At 40.8% G+C, this 22,858-nt stretch overlaps 3 protein-coding genes and 1 non-coding gene across 4 annotated transcripts; 3 read left to right on the top strand and 1 right to left on the bottom strand.

Annotated features, from left to right (window-relative positions):
- Window positions 1–10,290: 10,290 nt before the first annotated feature.
- On the top strand, window positions 10,291–13,755 carry LOC112728384 (ATPase GET3A). The gene is made up of 7 exons (XM_025778479.3): window positions 10,291–10,820; window positions 11,356–11,480; window positions 11,584–11,734; window positions 12,100–12,210; window positions 12,477–12,615; window positions 12,714–12,829; window positions 13,335–13,755. Exons 1-7 carry the CDS (start codon window positions 10,563–10,565, stop codon window positions 13,503–13,505), a joined length of 1,071 nt encoding a protein of 356 aa, XP_025634264.1. The 5' UTR covers window positions 10,291–10,562; the 3' UTR covers window positions 13,506–13,755.
- A 727-nt stretch (window positions 13,756–14,482) lies between these two features.
- Window positions 14,483–14,563, top strand: TRNAL-AAG (transfer RNA leucine (anticodon AAG)). The gene has a single exon. It is a non-coding gene; the product is annotated as a tRNA-Leu (tRNA).
- A 644-nt stretch (window positions 14,564–15,207) lies between these two features.
- LOC112728383 (ubiquitin-related modifier 1 homolog 2) lies at window positions 15,208–17,405 on the bottom strand. Its single transcript, XM_025778478.3, has 4 exons — window positions 17,256–17,405; window positions 16,188–16,263; window positions 16,009–16,091; window positions 15,208–15,563 (listed from the first exon to the last, which is right to left on the bottom strand). The coding sequence occupies exons 1-4, from the start codon at window positions 17,276–17,278 to the stop codon at window positions 15,446–15,448; spliced, it is 300 nt and encodes a 99-aa protein (XP_025634263.1). The 5' UTR covers window positions 17,279–17,405; the 3' UTR covers window positions 15,208–15,445.
- On the top strand, window positions 17,351–21,806 carry LOC112728382 (peroxisome biogenesis protein 16). Its single transcript, XM_025778477.3, has 8 exons — window positions 17,351–17,836; window positions 18,707–18,764; window positions 19,152–19,368; window positions 19,492–19,772; window positions 20,126–20,394; window positions 20,606–20,673; window positions 20,801–20,862; window positions 21,312–21,806. The coding sequence occupies exons 1-8, from the start codon at window positions 17,768–17,770 to the stop codon at window positions 21,371–21,373; spliced, it is 1,086 nt and encodes a 361-aa protein (XP_025634262.1). The 5' UTR covers window positions 17,351–17,767; the 3' UTR covers window positions 21,374–21,806.
- The last annotated feature ends 1,052 nt before the right edge of the window (window positions 21,807–22,858 follow it).

Raw genomic sequence — 22,858 nt, 5'->3', positions numbered from 1 at the left:
TATCAACATAAAAGATAGTGTTTATTATCCAGGTTACAAAGTTCCAAAGTGGTTCAGATGTCAAACAGAAGAAGCATCCATATTTATCTAATCCAGTTTGTAGTGAAGACATAGTGGCAGTGATGTTTATGGCTGCACTTGTAAACTGTTCGGTAGGTCGGGTACCGGACGGTTCGGATTAGGACCCTGAGGTCAACGCTTCGGATGGTGGAGAAGCTCGTCTGGTCGTGGTTTCCTGGTTCCGGGTGAGCGAGGTCCCGAGCACTTCTGATGGAAGAGGGGGGTGCCACCTGCAAAGACACTCCGACGCCCTTGTCAGAATATGTGCAGGCGGAGAGGAAATGATGCGTGAATGTGACGTACCTTGGGGGGAGAGCCAGTCTCCCCCTTATATACATGTCAGTAGTGGGCCCTTCCAATGGGCAGGCCCATACCCTCAAAGGTGTTGTCCCACGGCTGTGTCCGAGCCGTACGGGACGCGTGTCCGGGTCGGGTGGAGGACGCACCACTGGGCCGGCGAGGACTCGGATCGGGTTGGCCCGCGCGAGTTTTGGGCCAGGCCGTAACAGTGCCCCCGACGCGTCAGCGATGGCCGTGGAGGCCATTGGTGGCGCGTGATGTTTGCACTCGTGCGTTGTCGTTGGGTCGGCTGATCGTGGGAGGGACGCGTCTCTTGTGCGCGTGTCTCTTGATCTGCTGTGGCATCTGTTTGCCGCTTCGTTCTCCGCGCTGGGCATTTAATGCTCATAATGATTTGAAAAAATCCGTGCGCAAAGACTATCTTGCCCCTGCTTCCTTTCGCGCTTTTGGGGGTGGTTTTTAAACAGTTTTCTCCCTATCCACCTCCCACTCTTATCATTTCTAACTTCTTCTCTCCCTAACATCCAAAGCTTCCTGCGCGAACTCCTTCCTGCTTCAACTTCCAGCCCAGATCTCCTTCATCGCTCCAGGTAATCTTCTGGTTTCTCTCTTCTGGTATCTGCGTTATGCTCTGTTGTTGTGTGATTTGTTGTTTGCATCTACTGCATGGCTGGTTTTATTTTTGTTAAGAGGTTTTTGTAGTGTTGGGATAGGTGAGTTAGGGAAGGGGTACCATTCCAGGATAGGTCTTTTTGGGTGGTTTGTGAGGTAGGTGTAGTTTCTAGTCGTATATGGTTATGATTGAGTTGAAAAGGTATAGTTTCTGAGAATTTGTCGGGCTCCCGACCTCATAGACTAACGGAGTGGTACCCCGCTGTAGGTATGCCTCGCGTTGTCTCCCGGTCTTCCGGATCTGCTGCGGCTTACGACCCGTATGCTTGGGTGACTGACGATATAAGGAGTTCACCCAACCAGATGGACTTGGGGGAGCTGACGGAGTTCCGGCAAGCCGGCTACTTGTGTGGGGGTACTGATGAGGAGGCCAACTATGAGGCCATTGTCCCGCTTCCTCATGAGCGTATTTATGAGCTCAATTTTCATTCCCCCCGCGTCCCCGACTGGATCTGGTTTTACAAATCCATGTTCACACAAGTTGGTGTTCGGATACCGTTCTCCGATTTTCAAATGGCGCTGCTGAACCGGATATCCGTCCCCCCGTCTCAACTTCATCCGAACAGCTGGGCTTTGATTCGCTGCTTCGAGATGGTCTGCGAGTACTTAGAGCTACCGGCGTCGGTGGACGTTTTTCTCTTTTATTTCAACCTTACCAACCCCTCCAAACAGGGGAAAGCAAGAAAAGGGTTTCTTTCTTTCCGTGCTGCCCAGGGTAGGAAGATTTTTAGCCTTTTTGAGGATTCCTACCATGGTTTTAAGGATAAGTATTTCAAGGTTCGTCCCGTCAAGGGTCGCCACCCCTTCTGGTTGTCGTTAGAGGGGGAGCGCCTTATCCAGACTTACTGGAGCTTCGGCGCGGGGTCGAATCCTTTTGTGAAAGTATCGTACAAGAGGTTGTCGGCTGTAGATAAGAAGATAGCGAACGTTCTTCTTGCTATCTTTGAAAAGAATCCTGTGAACCCCCACCTTCTTATGGGTGAACGGGAGGCCGGTCGAAGCTATATTCGTGAGTTGCTTTTCTTGTTTGTCTATGTTTCTTTGTCGTTGTTCTTCTTATTTCCGGTTTGGCGACTAACGTTCTTGTTGTTTATTCGCAGTGGAAATGTCTGCTACCGTGACCGGTCTCGAGAATCTGATGAAGACCTTTTTTGAGGCTAGTGATGATGAGAATGCCGAAGAGAGGGACGCCGGCAAGTCGGAGGGTCCGTCAGGGGAAAAGGAGGGCCAGGCTTCCCCTGCCCAGGATACCGAGACGTCGGGAAAGCAGGGCTTAGGGGGTCAAGCTTCCCCTACCCATGAGGAGGGACCTGCTGACGGGAAGGCGACCCTCTCCCCTCATCCGGATAGCGACGTGGAGCTTATCCACACTCCTAAGAAGCGAAAGATGTCTTCCAGCCCGGAGGGGGTCCTAACCGTAATGGAGAGGAATTTTGATGCTTCCAAGTTCATTGACTCCCAGCTGATACCCGGGACAGAAGAGCATTTTCATGCAACCGAGGTGTCCGGGCAGGCGAGGTGGATGTATCGCACCTTGCTTCGTGGGGCCGTGATAGCTCGGAAGGCCGAGTTTGAGCTATCTGGTATGGAGGCGCTTCGGAGGAAGCTTGAGTCTTCTGTTAAGGCGAATAATGACTTTAAGGCTCAAGTTGAGCTCCTCCAGGGTCAGCTGTCCGAGATGGGGGGAAAGCTTAATGCTGCTGAGGAGAAGTCGTCGTTTGTTGCGGAGAGGCTGAAGGCGTCCGATGAGACCGTGGCTCGGCTTCTTGAGCGTGAGATGACATTAGAAAATCAACTGAACGCCGCTCAGGGTCGAGTTGTCGCTTTGGAAAAGGAACGGGAGCAGGCCATCTCGGAGGCGAAAGCCGCTAAGGCAGAGGCCGTTGATCTTAAGAAGAAGCTTAAGGTGGCCAAGGAGCAAGGGAAGAATGCCATCTTGATGACCGAAGATGCCCTGAAGGCCCAGCTGAAGATTGCTGCTCCTGATTTCGAGATCTCGTCAATTGGTGTTTTCAAGACTATCCAGGACGGGAAAATTGTCGATATGCCGAGGAAGTGAAGTCTCGTAACTTAGGATATTTTGTAATGTATTTGTTGAACAACCTGTTGATGCTTTGTCGTTTTGTTTGCCTTGAACAATTTTACTTGTCCGTTGCATATTTTGACGCTTTGTAAGTTATCGTCGTTTGATTGCTATGATTTTTGCTTGTTTCATTATTTTGTCGTGTTGTCGTTTTCGTGTTACCGTTTATTCTGGGCGGGCTTATGTCTTGTGCCCGTCTTGCCGTTTTCGCATTTGGTAGCAGTTCGGACCGATTCGGTCGCGTAGTCGTCGAATTGGTTGAGGCCTATGAGCCGTCTGGCTCCCGGGGTGATCAGTCCCGGGGTGCCGTTTTAGATTTTGGTCACGAGGAACAGATATCAAGTAAGAAAGTTTTAACAAGTAAAAAATTTGAACAAGTGAAAATTACTCGTCAGTTGGGTAAGTATTTGACAAAGTAAGTAAACAAGTTGAATTAACATGTGGATGGGGCGAATACTAACTATCTGGCTAGGCTCCCTGGTCGGTGAGCCGGTGGGTCAGGAGTAGAACCTCTTTAGGTTACTTGCGTTCCATGTTCTGGGTATTTCCTTGCCGTCCAGTTTTTCGAGTTTGTAAGCGCCCTTGCCGAGTACTCCCTTACCCTGTAGGGGCCTTCCCAATTTACCACCAGCTTGCCTTCTCCTGGGGTCGGGACGCCGATGTCGTTGCGTCGCAGGACGAGGTCCCCTTCTTCGAAGTCTCGTTTGAGGACTTTTGCGTTGTAACGCAGGGCTATTCTTTGTTTCAGCGCCGTTTCTGTTAGGTGAGCCATCTCCCTTGTTTCTTCGATCAGGTCTTTCTCAACCGCTTCGCTCATGCCCGCGAGGAGTAGTCGGGGGCTTGGTTCGCCGATTTCAACTGGTATTACCGCGTCGACCCCATAGGTTAGGCGAAAGGGGGTTTCCCCCGTGGCGCTTTGCTCGGTTGTCCGGTAGGACCATAAGACGGAGGGGAGTTCGTCGGCCCAGTTTCCCTTCTTACTGTCTAGGCGCTTCTTTAGACCAAGAAGGATGACTTTGTTTGCGGCCTCTACCTGCCCGTTTGTTTGGGGGTGTTCTACTGAGGAGAACTTTTGCTTTATCCCCAGGCCAGAGAGGAATTCCATGAACTTCTTGTCGGTGAACTGGGTCCCATTGTCCGAGATAACGACCTCTGGGATGCCGAAACGGGTTATCACCTGCCTCCACATGAACTTCCGGCAGTTGGAGGACGATATGGTGGCTAGTGGTTCAGCCTCTACCCATTTGGTATAGTAGTCAATGGCTACAATGAGGTATTTGACTTGTCCTGGGCCGACCGGGAAGGGTCCCAGGAGGTCGACTCCCCATTGTGAAAAAGGACGTGTAGTCGTTAGCGAGCTTAGCTCGGAGGCTGGTGCCTTGTGGAAGTTGGCGTTTTGTTGATACTTTGTGCATTTTGTGACAAATTCCTTCGAGTCCTTCATCATTGTTGGCCAGTAGTATCCTGCTCGGATGAGCTTCCTTGCTAGGGCTTTGCCCTCGATGTGATGTCCGCAACACCCTTCGTGGACTTCTCTAAGCACGTAGTCCGTTTGGTCGGGGTGCAAACACTTCAATAGGGGCTGGCTGAGTCCCTTTTTGAATAGTTGTCCCTGTATGATTGCGTATCTGGCCGCCTCCCTTCTTAAAGCTTTGGCCGCCTTCTCATCTTCAGGTAACTTGCCGAGTTCCAGGAAGTTGGTAATGGGATCCAGCCATGAGGGGCTCGCCTCCGTCAGGTGGAGGGCGACCGTTGGTTCCTTCACCATGCCCTGGATGAGCGACCGGTTACCCGATCCTGGCTTTGTGCTCGCTAGCTTCGACAAAAGGTCTGCTCGTGTGTTCTTTTCTCTTGGAACGTGCTGGATAATGACCTCCTGGAACTGGCTTGTCATTTGCTTAACCTTTTCCAAGTACTTTTGGAGGAGGGGGTCCCGGGCTTGGTAGCTTCCGTTTACCTGCGAGGTGACGACTTGGGAGTCGCTGCATACTTCGACCCTCGTCGCCCCGACTTCCCGAGCCAGCATTAGTCCGCCTAGGAGAGCCTCATATTCTGCTTGGTTGTTCGACACTGGGAACTCGAACTTGGTCGATTGCTCATAGATGACCCCTGCTGGGCTTTCCAAGATGACCCCTGCTCCTCCGGACGTTTGGTTGGAGGCTCCGTCCACATGAAGCCTCCACCGTGTGCCCGTTTCCTCGGGAGGATCGCCCGTTACCTCCACCAAGAAGTCAGCCATTGCCTGGGCCTTGATTGCGTGTCGAGGCTCATACTGTAGGTCATATTGTGAGAGCTCGATGGCCCAGGTCATCATCCTTCCAGCCAAATCAGGTTTTTGCAGTATTTGCCGAATCGCCTGATCTGTCCTCACAACTATACGGTGACTCTGGAAGTATTGTCTTAACCTTCGGGAGGATACTAGGAGCACCAGCGCCAGTCTTTCCAGTTTGCTGTACCTCAGCTCTGGTCCCTGGAGTGCCCTGCTCACGAAGTAGACGGGCTGTTGTGTCCTCGCTTCTTCTGTAACGAGGACCGCGGCAAGCGCTTCCTCGGTTACTGATAGATAGAGGTAGAGCGGTTCTCCGGCTCTGGGTTTCCCGAGGACTGGTGGTGCCGCCAAGATTTGCTTGAAGTGGTTGAATGCCTCTTCGCACGCTGGTGTCCATTCGAACGTCATTCCCTTTCTCATTAAGTTGAAGAAAGGTATGACCCTTGCCGCCGATGCGCCGAGGAAACGGGACAAAGCTGTCAATCTCCCAGCGAGTCTCTGGACGTCTTTGATGCGACCCGGACTCTTCATTTGAAGGACGGCTTGGCATTTTTCGGGATTGGCTTCCACTCCTCTTTGAGTGATCATGAAGCCTAGGAACTTTCCGGCCTCCATGGCGAACGTGCATTTGAGTGGATTAAGCCTCATGCCGTGTTGTCGTAGGGACGAGAAAACGTCGTTAAGGTCACTCAGGAGATCGTCAGGTCGGGCGGTCTTTGCGAGTATGTCATCTACATAAACTTCCACTGTTTTGCCCAGGAGTTCGCTGAATATCTTATTCATCAACCTTTGGTATGTGGCTCCTGCGTTTTTTAGGCCAAATGGCATGACCTTGTAACAATAGATGCCTCCTGGCGTTATGAACGCCGTTTTTTCCTCGTCGGGTCGGTGCATCGGTATCTGATTGTACCCTGAATAGGCGTCCATGAAACTCAGATATCTGTACCCTGCCGCTGCGTCGACGAGCGTATCAATATTAGGTAGGGGGTAGCAGTCCTTGGGACAAGCCTTGTTGAGGTCAGAGTAGTCTACGCACATTCTCCACCTCCCGTTGTGTTTTTTAACCAGAACCACATTCGACAACCAAGTCGAGTAATCCAATTCCCGGATGAATCCCGCTTCTAAGAGGCTGGCCGTTTGCTTGGCTACCTCGTCTGCCCTTTCCTGCGACATTTTCCTCCTTCTCTGGGCCACTGGTTTGGCTCCTGCCTTTACGGCCAGGTGATGCGACATGAGCTGGGGGTCTATCCCTGGCATGTCGGCAGGCGTCCAGGCAAAGAGGTCGGCGTTAGCCCTGATCATCTCCATCAAAGGCTCCTTTATTTCGTGCGGGAGGTTTTTGTTTATGAATGTGAACTTATCGTGCTCCTCGCCGACTCTGAACTTCTCCAAGTCTCCTTCTGGCTCTGGTCTGGGTTTGTCGTCTACCCTGGCGTCCAGGTCGGCCAGGAAAACCCCTGACGCCTCCTTTGATTTTTTTCTGAGAGAAAGGCTGGCATGGTCGCAAGCGACTGCCGTTTCCAAGTCGCCCCGGAGGGATCCCACGGATCCGTCATCGGTGATGAACTTCATCACCAGTAGTTTCGTACTGATAGCTGCCCCCAGGTCGTTAATGGTCTTTCTCCCCAGGATGATGTTATAGGCCGTTGAATCTCGTAATATTACAAAGTCTGCCATGATTGTCCTTCGTCTTTGCCCTTGTCCCACAGAGGTCGGGAGTGTGATGATTCCGTCTGGCTTGATGAAGTGGTCTCCTAACCCTACCACACCGTGCTGGTCGGTCGTCAGGTCGGAATCTCTCAATCCCAGGGCATCAAAAACGTTTCGGAACATGATGTTTGAGTCTGCCCCCGTGTCTACCAGGATTCGTTTGACGAGGCCAGTTCCGACCCTAGCCGTGATGACCATGGGCGGACTTTCCGGCACTTCGTCAAACCATTGGTCCTCCGGGCCGAAAGAGATAGGTGGGAGACCCTTAAGACCTCTAACAGGTGGGGTGGAGACCGCTAAGACCTTGGCATCTTTCTTCTGCGCCGATTTCGACCTCGGGGCGGTATTCCTGGCCGTCACCACGTTTACCACCGTGAGACCGTGGTCGTCACCCTCTGGCTCCTGTCATCGTCTTGTTGATCGGGATCTGTCCTCGTTGTCGTTGTCCCGGTTGCGTCTCCTTGGTTCCCTTATAAGGTGGGAGAAGTCGGCGAGTTTGCCGTCCCTGATAGCTTGCTCGAGGGCATCCTTTAGGTCAAAGCAGTCTTGGGTCTTGTGCCCGTAACCCTTGTGGTACTCGCAGTAGAGGTTCTTGTTTCCTCCCGTCCTGTCCTTCAGTGGTCGGGGCTTCGACAGTATCCCCTTTTCTGCTATCTGTTGGTAAACTTCAGTGATCGATGCCGTAAGGGGGGTGTAGTTGGTGAACCTCCCAACTCGGGGGAACGGTTTGGATGGTTTGCTCGGACCGCCGTCCTTGGCGTGTTCCTTTGGTCTTTCTCTGGCTTCGAAGTGCTGGGGTTGGTTGTAGGCGGGCTGCCGTTTATTGGCAGCCACAACTCGGCTGACTTCCTCGTCATTAATGTATTCTTTGGCCACGCCCTGGATCTCTTGCATCGTCCAGACGGGCTTCGTGGTGAGGTGTTTCCTGAAATCCTCATTCGAGAGCCCGTTCGTTAAGCACAAACTTGCCACTGAGTCCGTCAGATCGTCAATTTCCAAGCACTCGTCATTAAAACGGTCCAGGTACTTCCTGGTCGGCTCTCCGGGTCTCTGGGTCACCCCCAGCAAATTGATTGGGTGTTTGGCTTTGACAATCCTAGTTGTGAACTGAGCCAAGAAGGCGCGGCGGATGTCTGAGAATTGGGTCACCGAGCCTTGCGGGAGGTTGTTAAACCACCGTATTGCCGGGCCCGCTAAGGTGACCGGGAAAGCGCGACATCTAATCTCGTCTCCCACCCCTTCTATGTTCATCCTGGCCTCGAAGGCCGTCAAGTGTTCCAGGGGGTCTTGCGTTCCGTCATACTTCATGTCTGTCGGCTTGTCGAAATGTTTTGGTAGTCGGACCTCGAGTACAGAGCGGTGGAAAGGGGTCGCCCCTATTATGACGGGTCCTCGGGCAGTTCTTCTCGACTCATTGTTCTCGCGGTGGGCTTCCTCGTTGCCTCTGTTCGACGCGCGCCGCCTTTCGTGTCGGGCGTAGATAATGGGGTCGCGACTTCTTCTTCTGGGACGTACCCGTTCCCCAGTGCTCTCCGACTCGTATTGGGGGCTCGGCGTGCGCCTCGAGCGGCTTCTTGAACGGGAACGGGTGGGGCTCCGCTCTGGGGAGCGTTGGTCGCGCTCTCTTTCTGCTAACCTGCGCTCTAAGTCCTGCATTCTGTGGCGTAGTTCTTGCATTATCCTGGCGTGGTTGTCACCCGTCCCCCGAAGGGGCGTCTCTCGTGAGTCTGCGTCGCATCCCTCGGGGGCGACCGTTGCTGCTGCCGGGATTCCGTCGCGACGGCGCCTCCCCCGAGAATGGGAGGCGCTACCTCGGAACCAGTCCCAGTCTGGACCAGCACGAAATCCATGAACGAGTCCCCACAGACGGCGCCAATGTTCGGTAGGTCGGGTACCGGACGGTTCGGATTAGGACCCTGAGGTCAACGCTTCGGATGGTGGAGAAGCTCGTCTGGTCGTGGTTTCCTGGTTCCGGGTGAGCGAGGTCCCGAGCACTTCTGATGGAAGAGGGGGGTGCCACCTGCAAAGACACTCCGACGCCCTTGTCAGAATATGTGCAGGCGGAGAGGAAATGATGCGTGAATGTGACGTACCTTGGGGGGAGAGCCAGTCTCCCCCTTATATACATGTCAGTAGTGGGCCCTTCCAATGGGCAGGCCCATACCCTCAAAGGTGTTGTCCCACGGCTGTGTCCGAGCCGTACGGGACGCGTGTCCGGGTCGGGTGGAGGACGCACCACTGGGCCGGCGAGGACTCGGATCGGATTGGCCCGCGCGAGTTTTGGGCCATGCCGTAACATAAACGAAAGATGTCAATTCATTATATTCAGTGTTGATAGGATTAAGAAAGGGAAGAGAGTCGAAGAAGATGATGAAGATTATTTTATCAAAGGCTGTGTTCAATTTGTTATTATTATTATTATTATTATTATTATTAGTTTTAGTTTTTTAATGTATATATGCATATGAACATTGAACTGTCTTATAAATTATACGTTACTATATATAGAGAATGTGAAACTCTTCTATTATTGAGCTCAATATAAAATGCAACATATGCTATTCATATAGCCATTTTCTTTTCTTATCTCAAAATCGCAAACACCCTAGGCCTATATACAGGCTATAGCTATTTCATTTATATATGCTATATATACACTTGGAATTCAAGCTAAACTTATTAGATTTCTCATCTAATTCTTAAAAAAATTTTAAAATATTTTTTTAGGGAAAAAAACCTGATGTTTACATTATTATTTCTTATGCACACATTTTTTGTATTTTTTATGGTATAAAAGATTGTTTTTTATCTTATCGCATTTTTTTATAAATCACTTTTAATATCAAAAATAAAAAATCTACAAAAGAATATACACGAAAATAATAATAATAATAATAATAAATTATTATTATTATTATTATTATTATTATTATTATTTGGTGTAATTAAAACCACATTAATAATTCATATTACCTGCGATTTGTCCATATTTATAGGATTATTTTTTTTTTTAAGTTAAGAGTGAAATTCGAACCCATAAATTTTAGGTGAGTATGAAAAAATTATATTATTTAAATTATAATTTATTGGTTACATAGAACTATTAAAACCATATAAAGGACGATTTTAATTCATGAAATTATTTTTAATTAGAACAGAAAAATAATAAAAATTGGTTTCTTCCTTCATTTTTCTCCCATTTTTTCAGAACAAAAGTAAAATATATTTTCAGGTAAGATTTCCATTTCCCCTTGAATATTTCCAGAATCTGAGAAAGGAACATATAAAAGTTCACTTTTCTCAGCTTAGATTTCTTCATAAACAAACAACCACACACAATAACAGAAAACGAACCACCCCGGTCTTCTCTCTCTTTCCCAAGATTCATTCATTCAATCATCAAACCAAAAACCACATCACAGAAAGAAAGAGAGAGAGAAGTGGGTGTGTTTGTTATATAATCATAGAATGGAGAAGACTTCGGAGGTGGAAGGTACGGTGAGGAACATTCTAGAAGAAGAGACACTGAAGTGGGTGTTCGTTGGAGGAAAAGGGGGAGTTGGAAAAACAACATGCAGCTCCATCATCTCCGTCCTCCTCTCCCAAGTTAGATCCTCCGTTCTCATCATCTCAACCGACCCTGCTCACAATCTTAGCGATGCTTTCCAGCAGAAGTTCACTCACACCCCTATTCTTGTCAACGGTTTCACCAATCTCTATGCCATGGTACTAACTATGCATGCTATCTATCTGCATTCATGCTTCAAAGCCATGTTTTTTGTGATGCTTTGTTCCTTCTGTAATATGATTTATTATGTTTATTGTTATTATTAATGAAAGTTTATGTCTTTTCATGAATTTGAGCATGCCCATCATGTCATTTCTATTGGTCCATGCTTCAAAACCATGTATTTTTTATGAATTTGAGCATGTCTCTTGTTGTAATTCTTTTGCTCACGGTTCTAAATCATCTCATTTGATGCTTTGTGATTGGATGATATGATTTTTTCCATTCTTAATTAAAAAAGCATGCCTTCTGATGAATTTCAACATGGCCATTTTAAGTTGTTAGTTCTTCCGGATTATGTTGCAAAAACATGTCATGTAATTTGATTTATTACTATTATTAGTAAAAGTTTAGGCTTTTGATGAATTTGATCATGCCCATGTTGTCTAAGGCTTTCTTAGGAACCTGATATGCAGGAATTCGTTTCGGTTTTTCTTTTTTGTAATTATATTCTGAAATTTTGATCCTTTGCAGGAGGTGGATCCTGTGGCTGAACAAGAGAACCCCTCAGGCTCTGATGGGATGGAAAAATGGTTCTCAGAGTTAGCTGGTGCAATTCCTGGAATCGATGAGGCCATGAGCTTCGCGGAGATGCTAAAGTAAGATTACTTTGACTCTTAATCATGTTAAACAATTTCTTTTAACTACCTTCTAAATTAGTTTTCATTTGATAAGCCTCTGTTGACATATAATAACTTACAGATTGGTGCAGACACTGGATTATTCTGTAATAGTATTTGATACTGCTCCCACTGGCCATACACTCAGACTATTGCAATTCCCATCTGTTTTAGAGAAGGGCCTTGCAAAAATGATGTCTTTGAAAAGCAAATTTGGTGGATTGCTTAATCAGGTATGAACTTAATACTTCTTTTCTTCATCACATGATATTTCATCCACTAGTTAGAAGTTGATTACATTCTGGTTATGTTTCTAATACTGTGATGACCTTGACCTATTTCTAACATATAGAAGATTTATCTGATAACAGGATTTTGTTCTTTCATCATATTTTTTCTTTATTTTTTCTTTTATAGGTAGATGGTTCTCTAGCCATCTTTTGATGCATGATGAGTTATTTTGTTATTAATATTATTTCTTTTCAATAATTATATATCTGCTGAGTGGAATATTGTTTGATTTTTCATCGGATAGTACGAGTTTGTTTGCTTCAACATCCATAGTGTAATAGGAAACTTTTTTAAATTTACACCACAGATGACTCGTATGTTTGGTATGGGTGATGATTTTGGTGATGATGCAATTCTTGGGAGGCTTGAAGGCATGAAGGATGTAATTGAACAAGTTAACCAGCAATTCAAAGATCCGGTATTTACTCCATTTAATGTCTGTTATTAATTGTTTTTAACATAATGATTTTTCTCCTCTTCACCAAATTAGATGTTCTTTTAAGGCTTGGGAATCTTGTTTTAGCTCTCTTCGTTTGACAATTAATGTGATCAACTAAAGCGTTCTAATTACCATATTTTAATTATTTACGGTAATTCTTATATGCTTGGCGTTGTATTAGTCACCAAGTACGGTACCAATAATCTTCTTCCAATTAATCTCTGTTATACTTCTTTTGATCACAGGACATGACAACTTTCGTCTGTGTTTGCATTCCGGAATTCCTCTCACTTTATGAAACAGAGAGATTGGTTCAACAACTTGCAAAGTTTGAGATAGACACACACAATATTATTATTAATCAAGTAATCCATGACGAAGAAGGTAGTGTGCTTGTCATATCGTTTAGAACGAGTTCATCGGAAGTTAGTGAAATTCTATGTGTGTATGTATACTGTCTGCTAAACTGTTTGTCCTTGTAGATGTTGAATCCAAGTTACTTCAAGCAAGAATGAAAATGCAACAGAAATATCTGAATCAATTTTATGAATTGTATGATGACTTTCACATCACCAAGTTGCCATTACTCCCAGAAGAGGTAAGTCGTTCACTTGTTGTATTGTTGATAATGATATTCAGGGACGATCGATGCATATATGTAACAATAACAACTAAGTTGGTTACATGGCTCAGAGGATGTCATACTGTCATATCATAGAATCTAGAGAATATTCAATTGCAACCCCCAAAGTGAACAACGGCTCATGTGCATTTTATACCCTAAACTTTGCAATTTGACACTCTAAAGTTGTCAAACGATGCAAAAAAGGACATTCAATTAACTTTTCTTCCAAACTTTCTCTTCTTCAAAGGGTAATTGTGTTCATAGAACACTTTTCACATGAACATGTGATTTTGTAGGGAATGAAAGTTAACTAAAGGTCTTTTTCACACCGTTTGACACCTTAAAATTGTTGGATTGCGAATTAAGAAAGTTTAGGGTGTAAAATACACTAAGTTTATTCCTTAAAAGTTGTTACATGGAGCATACATATATAGTACCTTGTTTATGTCAACCTTTAACTAGGAAGTGCACATTATAGGTTACTGGCGTTGAAGCTCTGAAAGCATTTTCAAAACATTTTAAAACACCGTATCAACCACCATGTAGTACAGACCCAGAGGAGCGGTTAGAGCGCAGGGTATTGGGACTAAAGCAGCAGCTAAGCGAGGCGGAAGAACAGTTGGCCATAATCAGAAAGGAGAAGGCTTGACGGATCTTCCATTAATGAATAATAGGCATTTTTGGTCCACATTCTTTTTATTCATTCTATTTATTTTATTAATGTTACAACTTAGAAGTAGCTTTCTCATGTAAACAACAAAGAGAAAAAGAAAAGAAAAGGAAAAAAAACAGAGGTTAGTCCAAGTTGTTTCATGAATATTCTTTTATTCTTCACTTGTATATCACAGATTTTTGAGTTGGACACTTTCATATCAATATACTTTAGTTTAGGTTGCTTCAAATTCCAAGTAAAAGTGACATGCAAAATAATAACTCTAGTTTGTTATTGGTAGAAAATTTTCTTGTGTGTGACTTTTTTTTAAAAGCTTGACACATGATAAAATGATGTTTGGTCTTGCTTCTGCTTCAAATTTCTGATGATGGTTAAATTTTGCTCACTTATTTTTTGGGGTGAAATTAAACTTCCAAAGTGTGCTATGTGAATGGTAGTAACTTTATTAACTTTTGGTAACATATGTGCTTGTAAATATGTAAATTCACATTGTAAACAACTTGCAGAAAGAATAGTACAATGTATATTTACCATATTGTTAATGAAGTAAGAACTTAGTTCTCAAGAAAGTGACATTTTTCTTATTATTTGATGGGATTTTCAATGCTTAACTGGGATTACTTTTGTAAGAGAATACCGATAAATTTGACAAAATAAAAAAAAATTAATGACATGTTTAACGGTGTTCTAACTAATTTCAGTTGATATCTTTTTAGTCTAGAAAGCAAATTAAGCTATGTAATAATAATGACAATAACAATAATAAGGTAATTCCATGCAATCTATATTCCCTCATATGATGTTTTACATGATTTTAAGAGTAAGAATATCATTTAGAGAACCATTTTTTTAAACTGCTTCAATTAACTTCGTGCAAGTGCTTACACCAAAAATAATTAATCTACCAGAAAATACTAATACATAAAGAACTTTATCAGCTACAATAATATCAAGTTGAGATGGCCGAGTTGGTCTAAGGCGCCAGATTAAGGTTCTGGTCCGAAAGGGCGTGGGTTCAAATCCCACTCTCAACATCTCTTTATTATATCTTCATTTTAATGGACTTGGGCTTCCCTACTACTTATTTTGGTTTTTTTTCCTTTGCCTTTTAACAATGGGCTTCCTCTTTGAGCCTATTTAATACAACTCCAACACCTTCTCACAATATCATACACGACCTATACGCTTTCAATTTCACAAAAATTTTAAAAAACTAAACTCATTTTTCAGTTCAAAGTAAGAACTAACTAGTAAGTAGTAACTACTACAACCCCAGCAGAAAAAAAAAAAATTTGTTTGGTCTACTATAAAAAGGGAACTACTTAGTCATAAGCAAGGTCATTATTATCATATACATACTTATATAAATATTTCTATTTAAACCATGTTAAATTATTTTTCAAGTTACCACATCAAAATTACGCATTTTGAGGACTTAGGTTGAGCATTATCAGTCATTGAAAATTTGAGTAAACACCCCAACATTCATTATGAAACCAGCTAAAAGAAACAAAAGAAAAAGGAACTTCAAGATACTGAATTCTTATTTTTCGTCGTTGGATTGGATTTGATGTTCACAAAACCCCAATTTTTAGAGTTCAAATATATACATTTGTCCAAAGATATGTTTCACAAGTTTATACCAAAAAAAAAAGGATAATTCATCATCAAGGTGCTCTTGGAACAAAAAGTAAATATTACTTTCTCAATGTCATACAAAAGGATATAATGTTCAACCCATATGGCATAGTTAGCACAGTAAATGGATTCCCCCATTAGAATGCCAAAATTTTACTTATCATGTAAATGGTTCACTAATGAGTTCAAAAACCGTGTATGTATATCAATAACAATTACTTCATCAACTAGATGATGATGATGATGATGATGATGATGATGATCTTCCATAGTAGTGATTAGCCACCATGCAAAGTTGATATGAAAACTACCACATCTTTCTCTTCTAGTGATGTATTCAGCTGACCAGATAGCTCCCAATCACAATCGTTCACAAGGACAAGAACTCCAGGTCGCCTGCATCACGAACAGCAGAAAGCGGAAATAATTATCAAACTTCAACACACGTGTAATGATCAAAATTGATAATACTTCAAATTATATGTAGATGGAACTTTAGTAACTGACTTTAGCATTTTACACCTTAAACTTTCAAAATGTATAATTTGACACTCTTAAAGTATACTAATGGTTCAGAAAAGGTTTCTATAAATTTCGCTTCCAAAAGTTAACCGAAGGTGTCAAATGTAAATTCTGAAAGTATGTGATTTAAAATGCATACGTGCTAAAGTTCAGGGATCAATTAACAATTGCATTTTTTCCCGAATCGTAAGTTAGCTTAAGCATAACTCAATTGTCTCTCCTCTTGTCCACTAAAGAATTCAAGGTGCATGCATGAGTGATGAACATGATTAATTGTTTGCAATGCAAAACTAAGATCAATTTATGTTATTAAACTTACACGGTATCTCCTTTCATGAACATTTCAGGCCTCTCCTTAATCAAGTTGGTCCGCACCCAAGAAAGCAAATCTTTCATAGTTAGCTGAGAAACAAGAAGAAAAGAATCTTAAAAGAATGTCAATCATAAAAGCGGCTTCATGCATATCTTATTTCGTTAATATTTTAAGTCATGCATTACCTTGTCCTCTCCATTTTGGTTTTCAACATTGACATTGTGAATTTTCTTAGAGTCACAAAGAAGCTCCAATCCCCCTCTGTAATGGAAACATGAACACGCATCTTAATATAGCAGACAAAACTTCCAGGTTCTAACAGAACAATTATTTGAACACGACGCTGTATAAAACTCAGCAGTGTTTAGCTAAAACAGTGAAAAACCAATTTGAAAACCTATTTATAAAATAGCTTCCAATAGTTTAGATTAAAATGTAGCAAGCCTATTTCAAATTAAGATTACAAATAGTCACCAAAAAAAATTAAGATTACAAATGTAACACAACCCAAAAGATAGTACACAGTGAAATATCTCAAAATGAATTTTTTTCATCTGATGCTTTAATCTATTAACTGGAAAGTGGAAACGTAACTGAACGAATCCTGTCAATTCAATATCAGGAACAAACATTGTTTAAATTCTTAAGCATGTTAGGAGTTTTCAGAATTTTCGAAACAACAATCAGTAACATGTACTCCTTATTTCACACGAAGACACTTAAGGTTCACTTCGATATGGCTTTTTTTTCACAAAATAACATAAATCATGTCGACAATAATTTTTCTCATCCCTAAAAACATACTTGTGAAACATAGTTATGTGCTTATGTATGAATAAATGTGATCCAAAATCCAAATATTCTTTACTCATAATAAACAAAACCCCAAACAACAACAATATAAGAGACCAAGGAGAAAACTACTTGTGATGAACAAGAACCTAAACAAGATCAAGAGCTAAAATTTCAACCACAGCAACATTCAGATACTGTTGGATATTACCAATAAGAAAAGTATTCAAACTCGAGAGTTCACCTAAGCTCACAGATGTTAGATAAACTCCAATCCTAAAAATCAAATTTTGGAGACCTAAGTATACAAGTTAACTAGAGAGATTGTTAATCATGACCAAAACCTAAATCCTATTCTCACATTCTCAGTTATAAGCAACTCAAAAGACAAAGAAAAAGGAAATTTATTGATAAAAATAATTACAAGAAGTGATTTAAAAAAAGGATTAATAAACACTTACCCGAATTCCAGTGTTAGTTGCATGTTGAACAATGTTTTCTCAGAAATTCAGAAACACCAAACCCTATTAAGAGGAACCCTTCTTCACAACTAGCTAATCCAATTTTATTCCAACGCTATAATACTAACATAAGCTTATATATATCAACAACTTTTAACCGCGTGATCAAAATCTAATTTTTAATCTCCACCCTACATTTCTACTAACATAAAATCACTTGCAATCTGACGGTGTATGATTCAGAAAGGGAGTGTGGAATCAACGGTCAAGATCAAATCTTCAATTTTCATCATAAAATACGACACCTCCTCGTTCCTCTCAATGCCTTGCGTTACCTGTTTTTAGTGATTGGAAATCCCATCTTCAATTCGCGCAATCTGTGTCCAAAGTTTGAACCTTTGGCCATTTGGGTCGTTTCAGAAACCTGCAAATTATGCATAGGAGGTTCGAATTCGGTGCCTTTGAAGTTTCTATTTTTTGATAAATTTGTAGGGAGTGAGTGAAGAAGGGCTATGGAAGCTTACAAGAGATGGGTCAGAGAGAACAAAGATTATGTGCACTCGTTGGAGTCTTTGGCCAATGTAAGATTTTGCTTTTGATTACCAATTTCACTTTCTATCTTTTTTTTTTTTTAATTTGGTGTTAAAAATGGAAGTATTGATGAAATATTATTAGATTTGTAGTGATTATTTATGGGTCTTATATGAGAATTTAAGCATCTGTTTTAGATAGTTTATGACATAGTATTCATTTATAATCGAGCGGTGAAGAATTTGATCTTTGTTTATATCTAAAAAAAAGGTGAATTGCAGAGTAAGGTGGATACTAATGCTCCAAGTGCAAAGGGTTCTTACATGAGGAGTATGTTTAGATATATAGCTGTTCATGTGACTTTGAACTTCAACTTGTAGGGAGATTTTAGTATGATTACTTTGCTATGTTAATGTGATCATTATGCTGTTACATGTTTTTTATATTTATTCATTTTGCTTACTTGGATTCATGTATCTAATGTTTAATTGCATATAGTCAATCATTTTGATTACGGCAAGTCATGAACCCCAATGTTTAATTGTTAATCAGCCAAGTAATAAAATTTGTAAACAAAGTCATGATTGTGTTGTTAATAGTTTCAGTGCTTGTAATTATATAATGACACTGAAGTACACAGAAATCTGTGCAAAATGGCTATTTTAATATGAATTCACATTAAGTGGTAATGTGCTATCTTGTGATGCTTATGCTCTTCTGTAAGAACAAGAGGATAAAAATATTGTCACAATATGAGTAAACAAATGATAAGGAAAATTTCATTTTTGCTATGATTGTAACTCGCCTTTCATATGAGTCTATGGGGCATATTGTGTTGAAACTTGGAATGAAGTTTGTTCTATGTTGAGTATTTGTATGTGTTGCTTGTTATCTCATTGGGTGATTAAAAATGTGGACAGGGCTTGACATGGCTTCTTCCAGAACGGTTCTCAGAATCAGAGATTGGACCTGAAGCAGGTTTTGTGTAATTTTGGTAACTTTTAGCTACTTGTTTGGATTTCTGCAATTATACAAGACTTTATCTCAATTCAAACAGTTACTTCTCTGTGGATTCCTAAATTTGAAGTAAAAACTGATTATGGTATTCCACTTCAATTATTTGTTCATGTTGATCCTGAAAATTCTTACTAGAAAATAATAACACTTTACTTGGCAGAGATGTAAGTCTTCTTAGATCCCGTTGCTGCAAATTCCCAAATTCACATACATATTTTGGTTGCCTAAATTTCACTAATCTTATGACTTATGACTTATGAGATCTAATTATCATCTCTCTTTTCTCCAATAATATTTGTCTACAATGTAGAAATTGGTGCCTCATTGAAAAAATTATGATTTATGCAGTGACAACCGTTCTAGGCATTATCACTGCTATCAATGAACATATAATCGATACAGCGCCTGCTCAAAACATTACAGGCTCTGTGGAGCCTTATACATTTCCTTATCCATTATGCTTATCTGCACTAAAAGATTTGGAAACATTAGTTGAAGTTGTGGCACAACATTACTATGGGGATGATAAGAAATGGAGTTTCCTTGCTGTTACTGAAGGAACCAAGTAAGTAGTAGAATGTAATTTAGCATTCGGCCCCTCTTACTATCCTCAGTATGCCATTGTTTTGTTTATATTTATAGTCGTTGATCCATTTTTCTTATTATCTCGAGTCACTATACAATTCAGGGTACTCGTTCGGTTATCTTTGTTTCGGAAGAGTGGATATAAGATGCTGCTACATGGAGGGGAGACATCTAATGATGATACGCATTCAGGTCAAAAAGGGTCCAAGCCTGATGGCCATTATGGTTCTAGTTTCTTGTCAAACAAAAATGGTCCGAACCCATCGAATCTGGAAGGAAGAGCACTGTCTGCGTTGAGTAAATTTGGAGATACAGCAAGGATGGTGTCAGATCCTGCACAGTTTCGTAGGCTTCAACACCAACAAGCAATTATGGCATCTTCAAGTAATCTATTTTAAATATAATTTTTTTGCAATAGTTGTTAGTGTTATGGAAAACCTTTAGGTTCTTTATAGTGTTTCAACTAAGACACCATTTGGGAATGTAGCTTTTATATATATTTGGATACATGGTAATAGAAGTGCTATTTTAGATGAAGTGCTTCTGATAAGCTACATATTTTAACTTCTTAAAAAGTATTAGCAGTGACTTTTGAGAAGTAATAAGCTATGTTCCCAAATAGGATAAAAATGTTAAAAATAAAACTTTTTGATTTGTAAACAATAGAAGGAAAAAAATTAAATCATTAGTGTTATCCAAACTCAACCTAATAGTCGTTGCCCTCTGCATTCTTACAGTTCCAAGGGCGGAGAGACCAACACTTTCCACCATATTGTCAAAAAGAGGTCTTCCTGGGGCTTTGTTTCTGATTGGGGAAGTTCTGTTTATTTGCAGACCACTTATTTATGTTTTATGCATCCGAAAATGTGGTATTCGGTCATGGACCCCTTGGTTCCTCTCCTTGGCTACTGAATGCCTGTCAAACGCTATTCTTTCGCTAGTTTCCACATCAGCGACTAACAGGAATGAGCAGAAGTATCATCTTTCTTCCCTGGAAAAGGATGAGGTTTGAGCATTATGATTTTCTTTCAAGCTCTCAGAAACAAGTTCCTGAAACTTTAGAGTCATACTATATGGAGCCTTCCTTCTTGATTCTTGATTGTTAAATTGCAACTAGAACTGCCGTTTTTATTTTTCGTAGTTGTCCAATCGTTTTTTTGGTCGTAATATTCAACTTTAACCTATTAAATAGTTGTTGTGAAATGCTTACCGTTCAGATTAAACGAAGGAAGCTGCTATTTGTACTTTACCTTATGAGGGATCCATTCTTCACCAAGTACACGAGGTAAGATTGATTTTACATTTTCCTCTCTTTTCCTTCTTGTTTTCACTTTTTTAAATCTATACAATGTGATTCTTCTTCTAAGAAGGAGGAATGTGGATACTAAAATTTTCATATCTAATTTTTTTAGGCAAAGACTTGAGGGCACTGAGAAAGTTTTGGAACCTATACCTGTCATAGGATTTCTCACAGGTTGGTTTGGTGCTTATTTCCTTTGTCGTTACTCCCTCTGGTTTAGAATAACTGTCAATTTCGACAAAAATGGTACATTCCTTATTTGGCAACTGTTGGTAGAGTAACTAAAATGACACAAATTCGTTTGGAGAAAAAGACAGATACAGAAACAGGCAAAATATCGTTGTCTTAGGATAAAATTTTAGGAATTTTCTGTCGCGACAAAAAATTGGATACAGAGAAAAGACAGTCTTGTTTTTGCTTCCATTGTCTCAATATCTCATTATTTTCCATCCCTTAATACCTATGAAAACAGTTTAAAAGAAAAAAACCAATGTATAATTACATTGATTCTTTTAGTTTCTCACTTTGTCTAAATCGACAATTATTTTGTAACGGAGGGAGTGTTGTTTTATCATGGTAGACTAGTTTGAGCATCTGATATCTGATGTTAACAAATTTTGCAGCCAAACTTGTTGAGCTTCTGATTGGAGCCCAAACAAGATACACCTACATGTCAGGATCATGATAGAAAAACTAAGATACTCATAGAAATTGGGAAGATATTCTTAGTGTTTATATCTCCAATCAAGATCTTTCAAATTACCAAGAGATATCAAATCAGCAAAAGGTTTTGATTGAAATGTAAGAAACCATGCAAGGGTGAACATTTTCTTTTGCACAAGAATCCCAAAGTTGGGAAGTGTAAGGCTTGCATGTGCCATGTGTGGGGGATAAATTGTTAGCTATGATTATGATATGGCTCCACTCCCCACAAATTGTTATAAATAGGGATATTATATTTTTATTTAGGAGATTTTGTTCCTTTTTTTTAACAAAGTCCTCTCAGAAAGAATTTTATTATGTGTTGTTTTGCTCTCATAATAAGTTAAGGGATCATCAATTGGCAAGTTAATATGTGATCTTGGAGAAAGAAATTGTATTTTGTTTAAACTTGTTCATATTATCTTCCATGAGTATTCTTTTGTGTTTTGACAAATAAACTACCATTTTGTCTCTCATGTTAATTTCTACTTGATTAATTTACCAACAAAATAATATTTGTAGTCCAATATAGAGGTTTAATCAAACATTACCATCTTTTAAGTATCATGGGTGTAATTATTGATCTATAAGGATTGATTTTAAAAGAGCTAAAAAAATTTAGTGTTAAAATTATAATTTATTCTTATGTTGAATTATACTTTTAACCCAAAATAAGGTATATTATTCATAGAAGAGGTATCTTATTGTGTTGTAGTACCTCTGTGTAGATCTAAGAACCAAAGAGTTTAACTTGTCTTTGTTTCTATTCATTAAGGTTCCTTGTAATTGAACATAGAGGAAATTTATTTTCTTTCTTAAATATAGAACTAATGTTTTCTATGTTATTTATTAAAGGTTTAATTATTCTGTCGGTCTCTATAATTTCATCGAATTTTTAATTAGGTTTTTATACTTTTTTTTTTTCAATTAAGTTTTTATACCAAATCAGATTTTGTAACTAAGTCCCTACTGTGACAAAAATATTGAAATTAACCGTATATTCTATTAAACTATACAGAATATTTAGTCAAATGTTAGGCATATTCGTTTTGTTTAACAGAATATTTCGTTAATTCCAGCATTTTTATCACGATAGGGACTTAATTACAAAATTTGATATGGTATAGGGATTCAATCGAAAAAAAAAAAAGTATAGGGACCTATTTGAAAATTCAATGAAACTATAGGAACTAACAGAATAATTGAATCTTTTATTTAAAAAAAATGAAAAAATGTAAAGGCTAGCTATGTCTTTACATTCAAGTTTGGCAGCAATGATTGTGTATGTTTAAAGGTCAACTAGGAATATTAATTTTGTAATTTAGTAACCATTGCTACCTCCAAAACTAAGATGTCCCAAGTTTTTTGTCTGTTTTTTGTTGCTACAGATAAGAATATGATGTCTCATAGTTAAACAATACTCTAGGAGGCTAAATCATTATCACTAGGCATACTATAGTGCTTTGGC

Source organism: Arachis hypogaea, chromosome 12 (assembly GCF_003086295.3).
Source record: "Arachis hypogaea cultivar Tifrunner chromosome 12, arahy.Tifrunner.gnm2.J5K5, whole genome shotgun sequence".
NCBI classification, from domain to species: Eukaryota; Viridiplantae; Streptophyta; class Magnoliopsida; order Fabales; family Fabaceae; genus Arachis; species Arachis hypogaea.
Note: the sequence above shows the minus strand (reverse complement) of the source record. Positions and strands in the feature narration are given on the sequence as shown.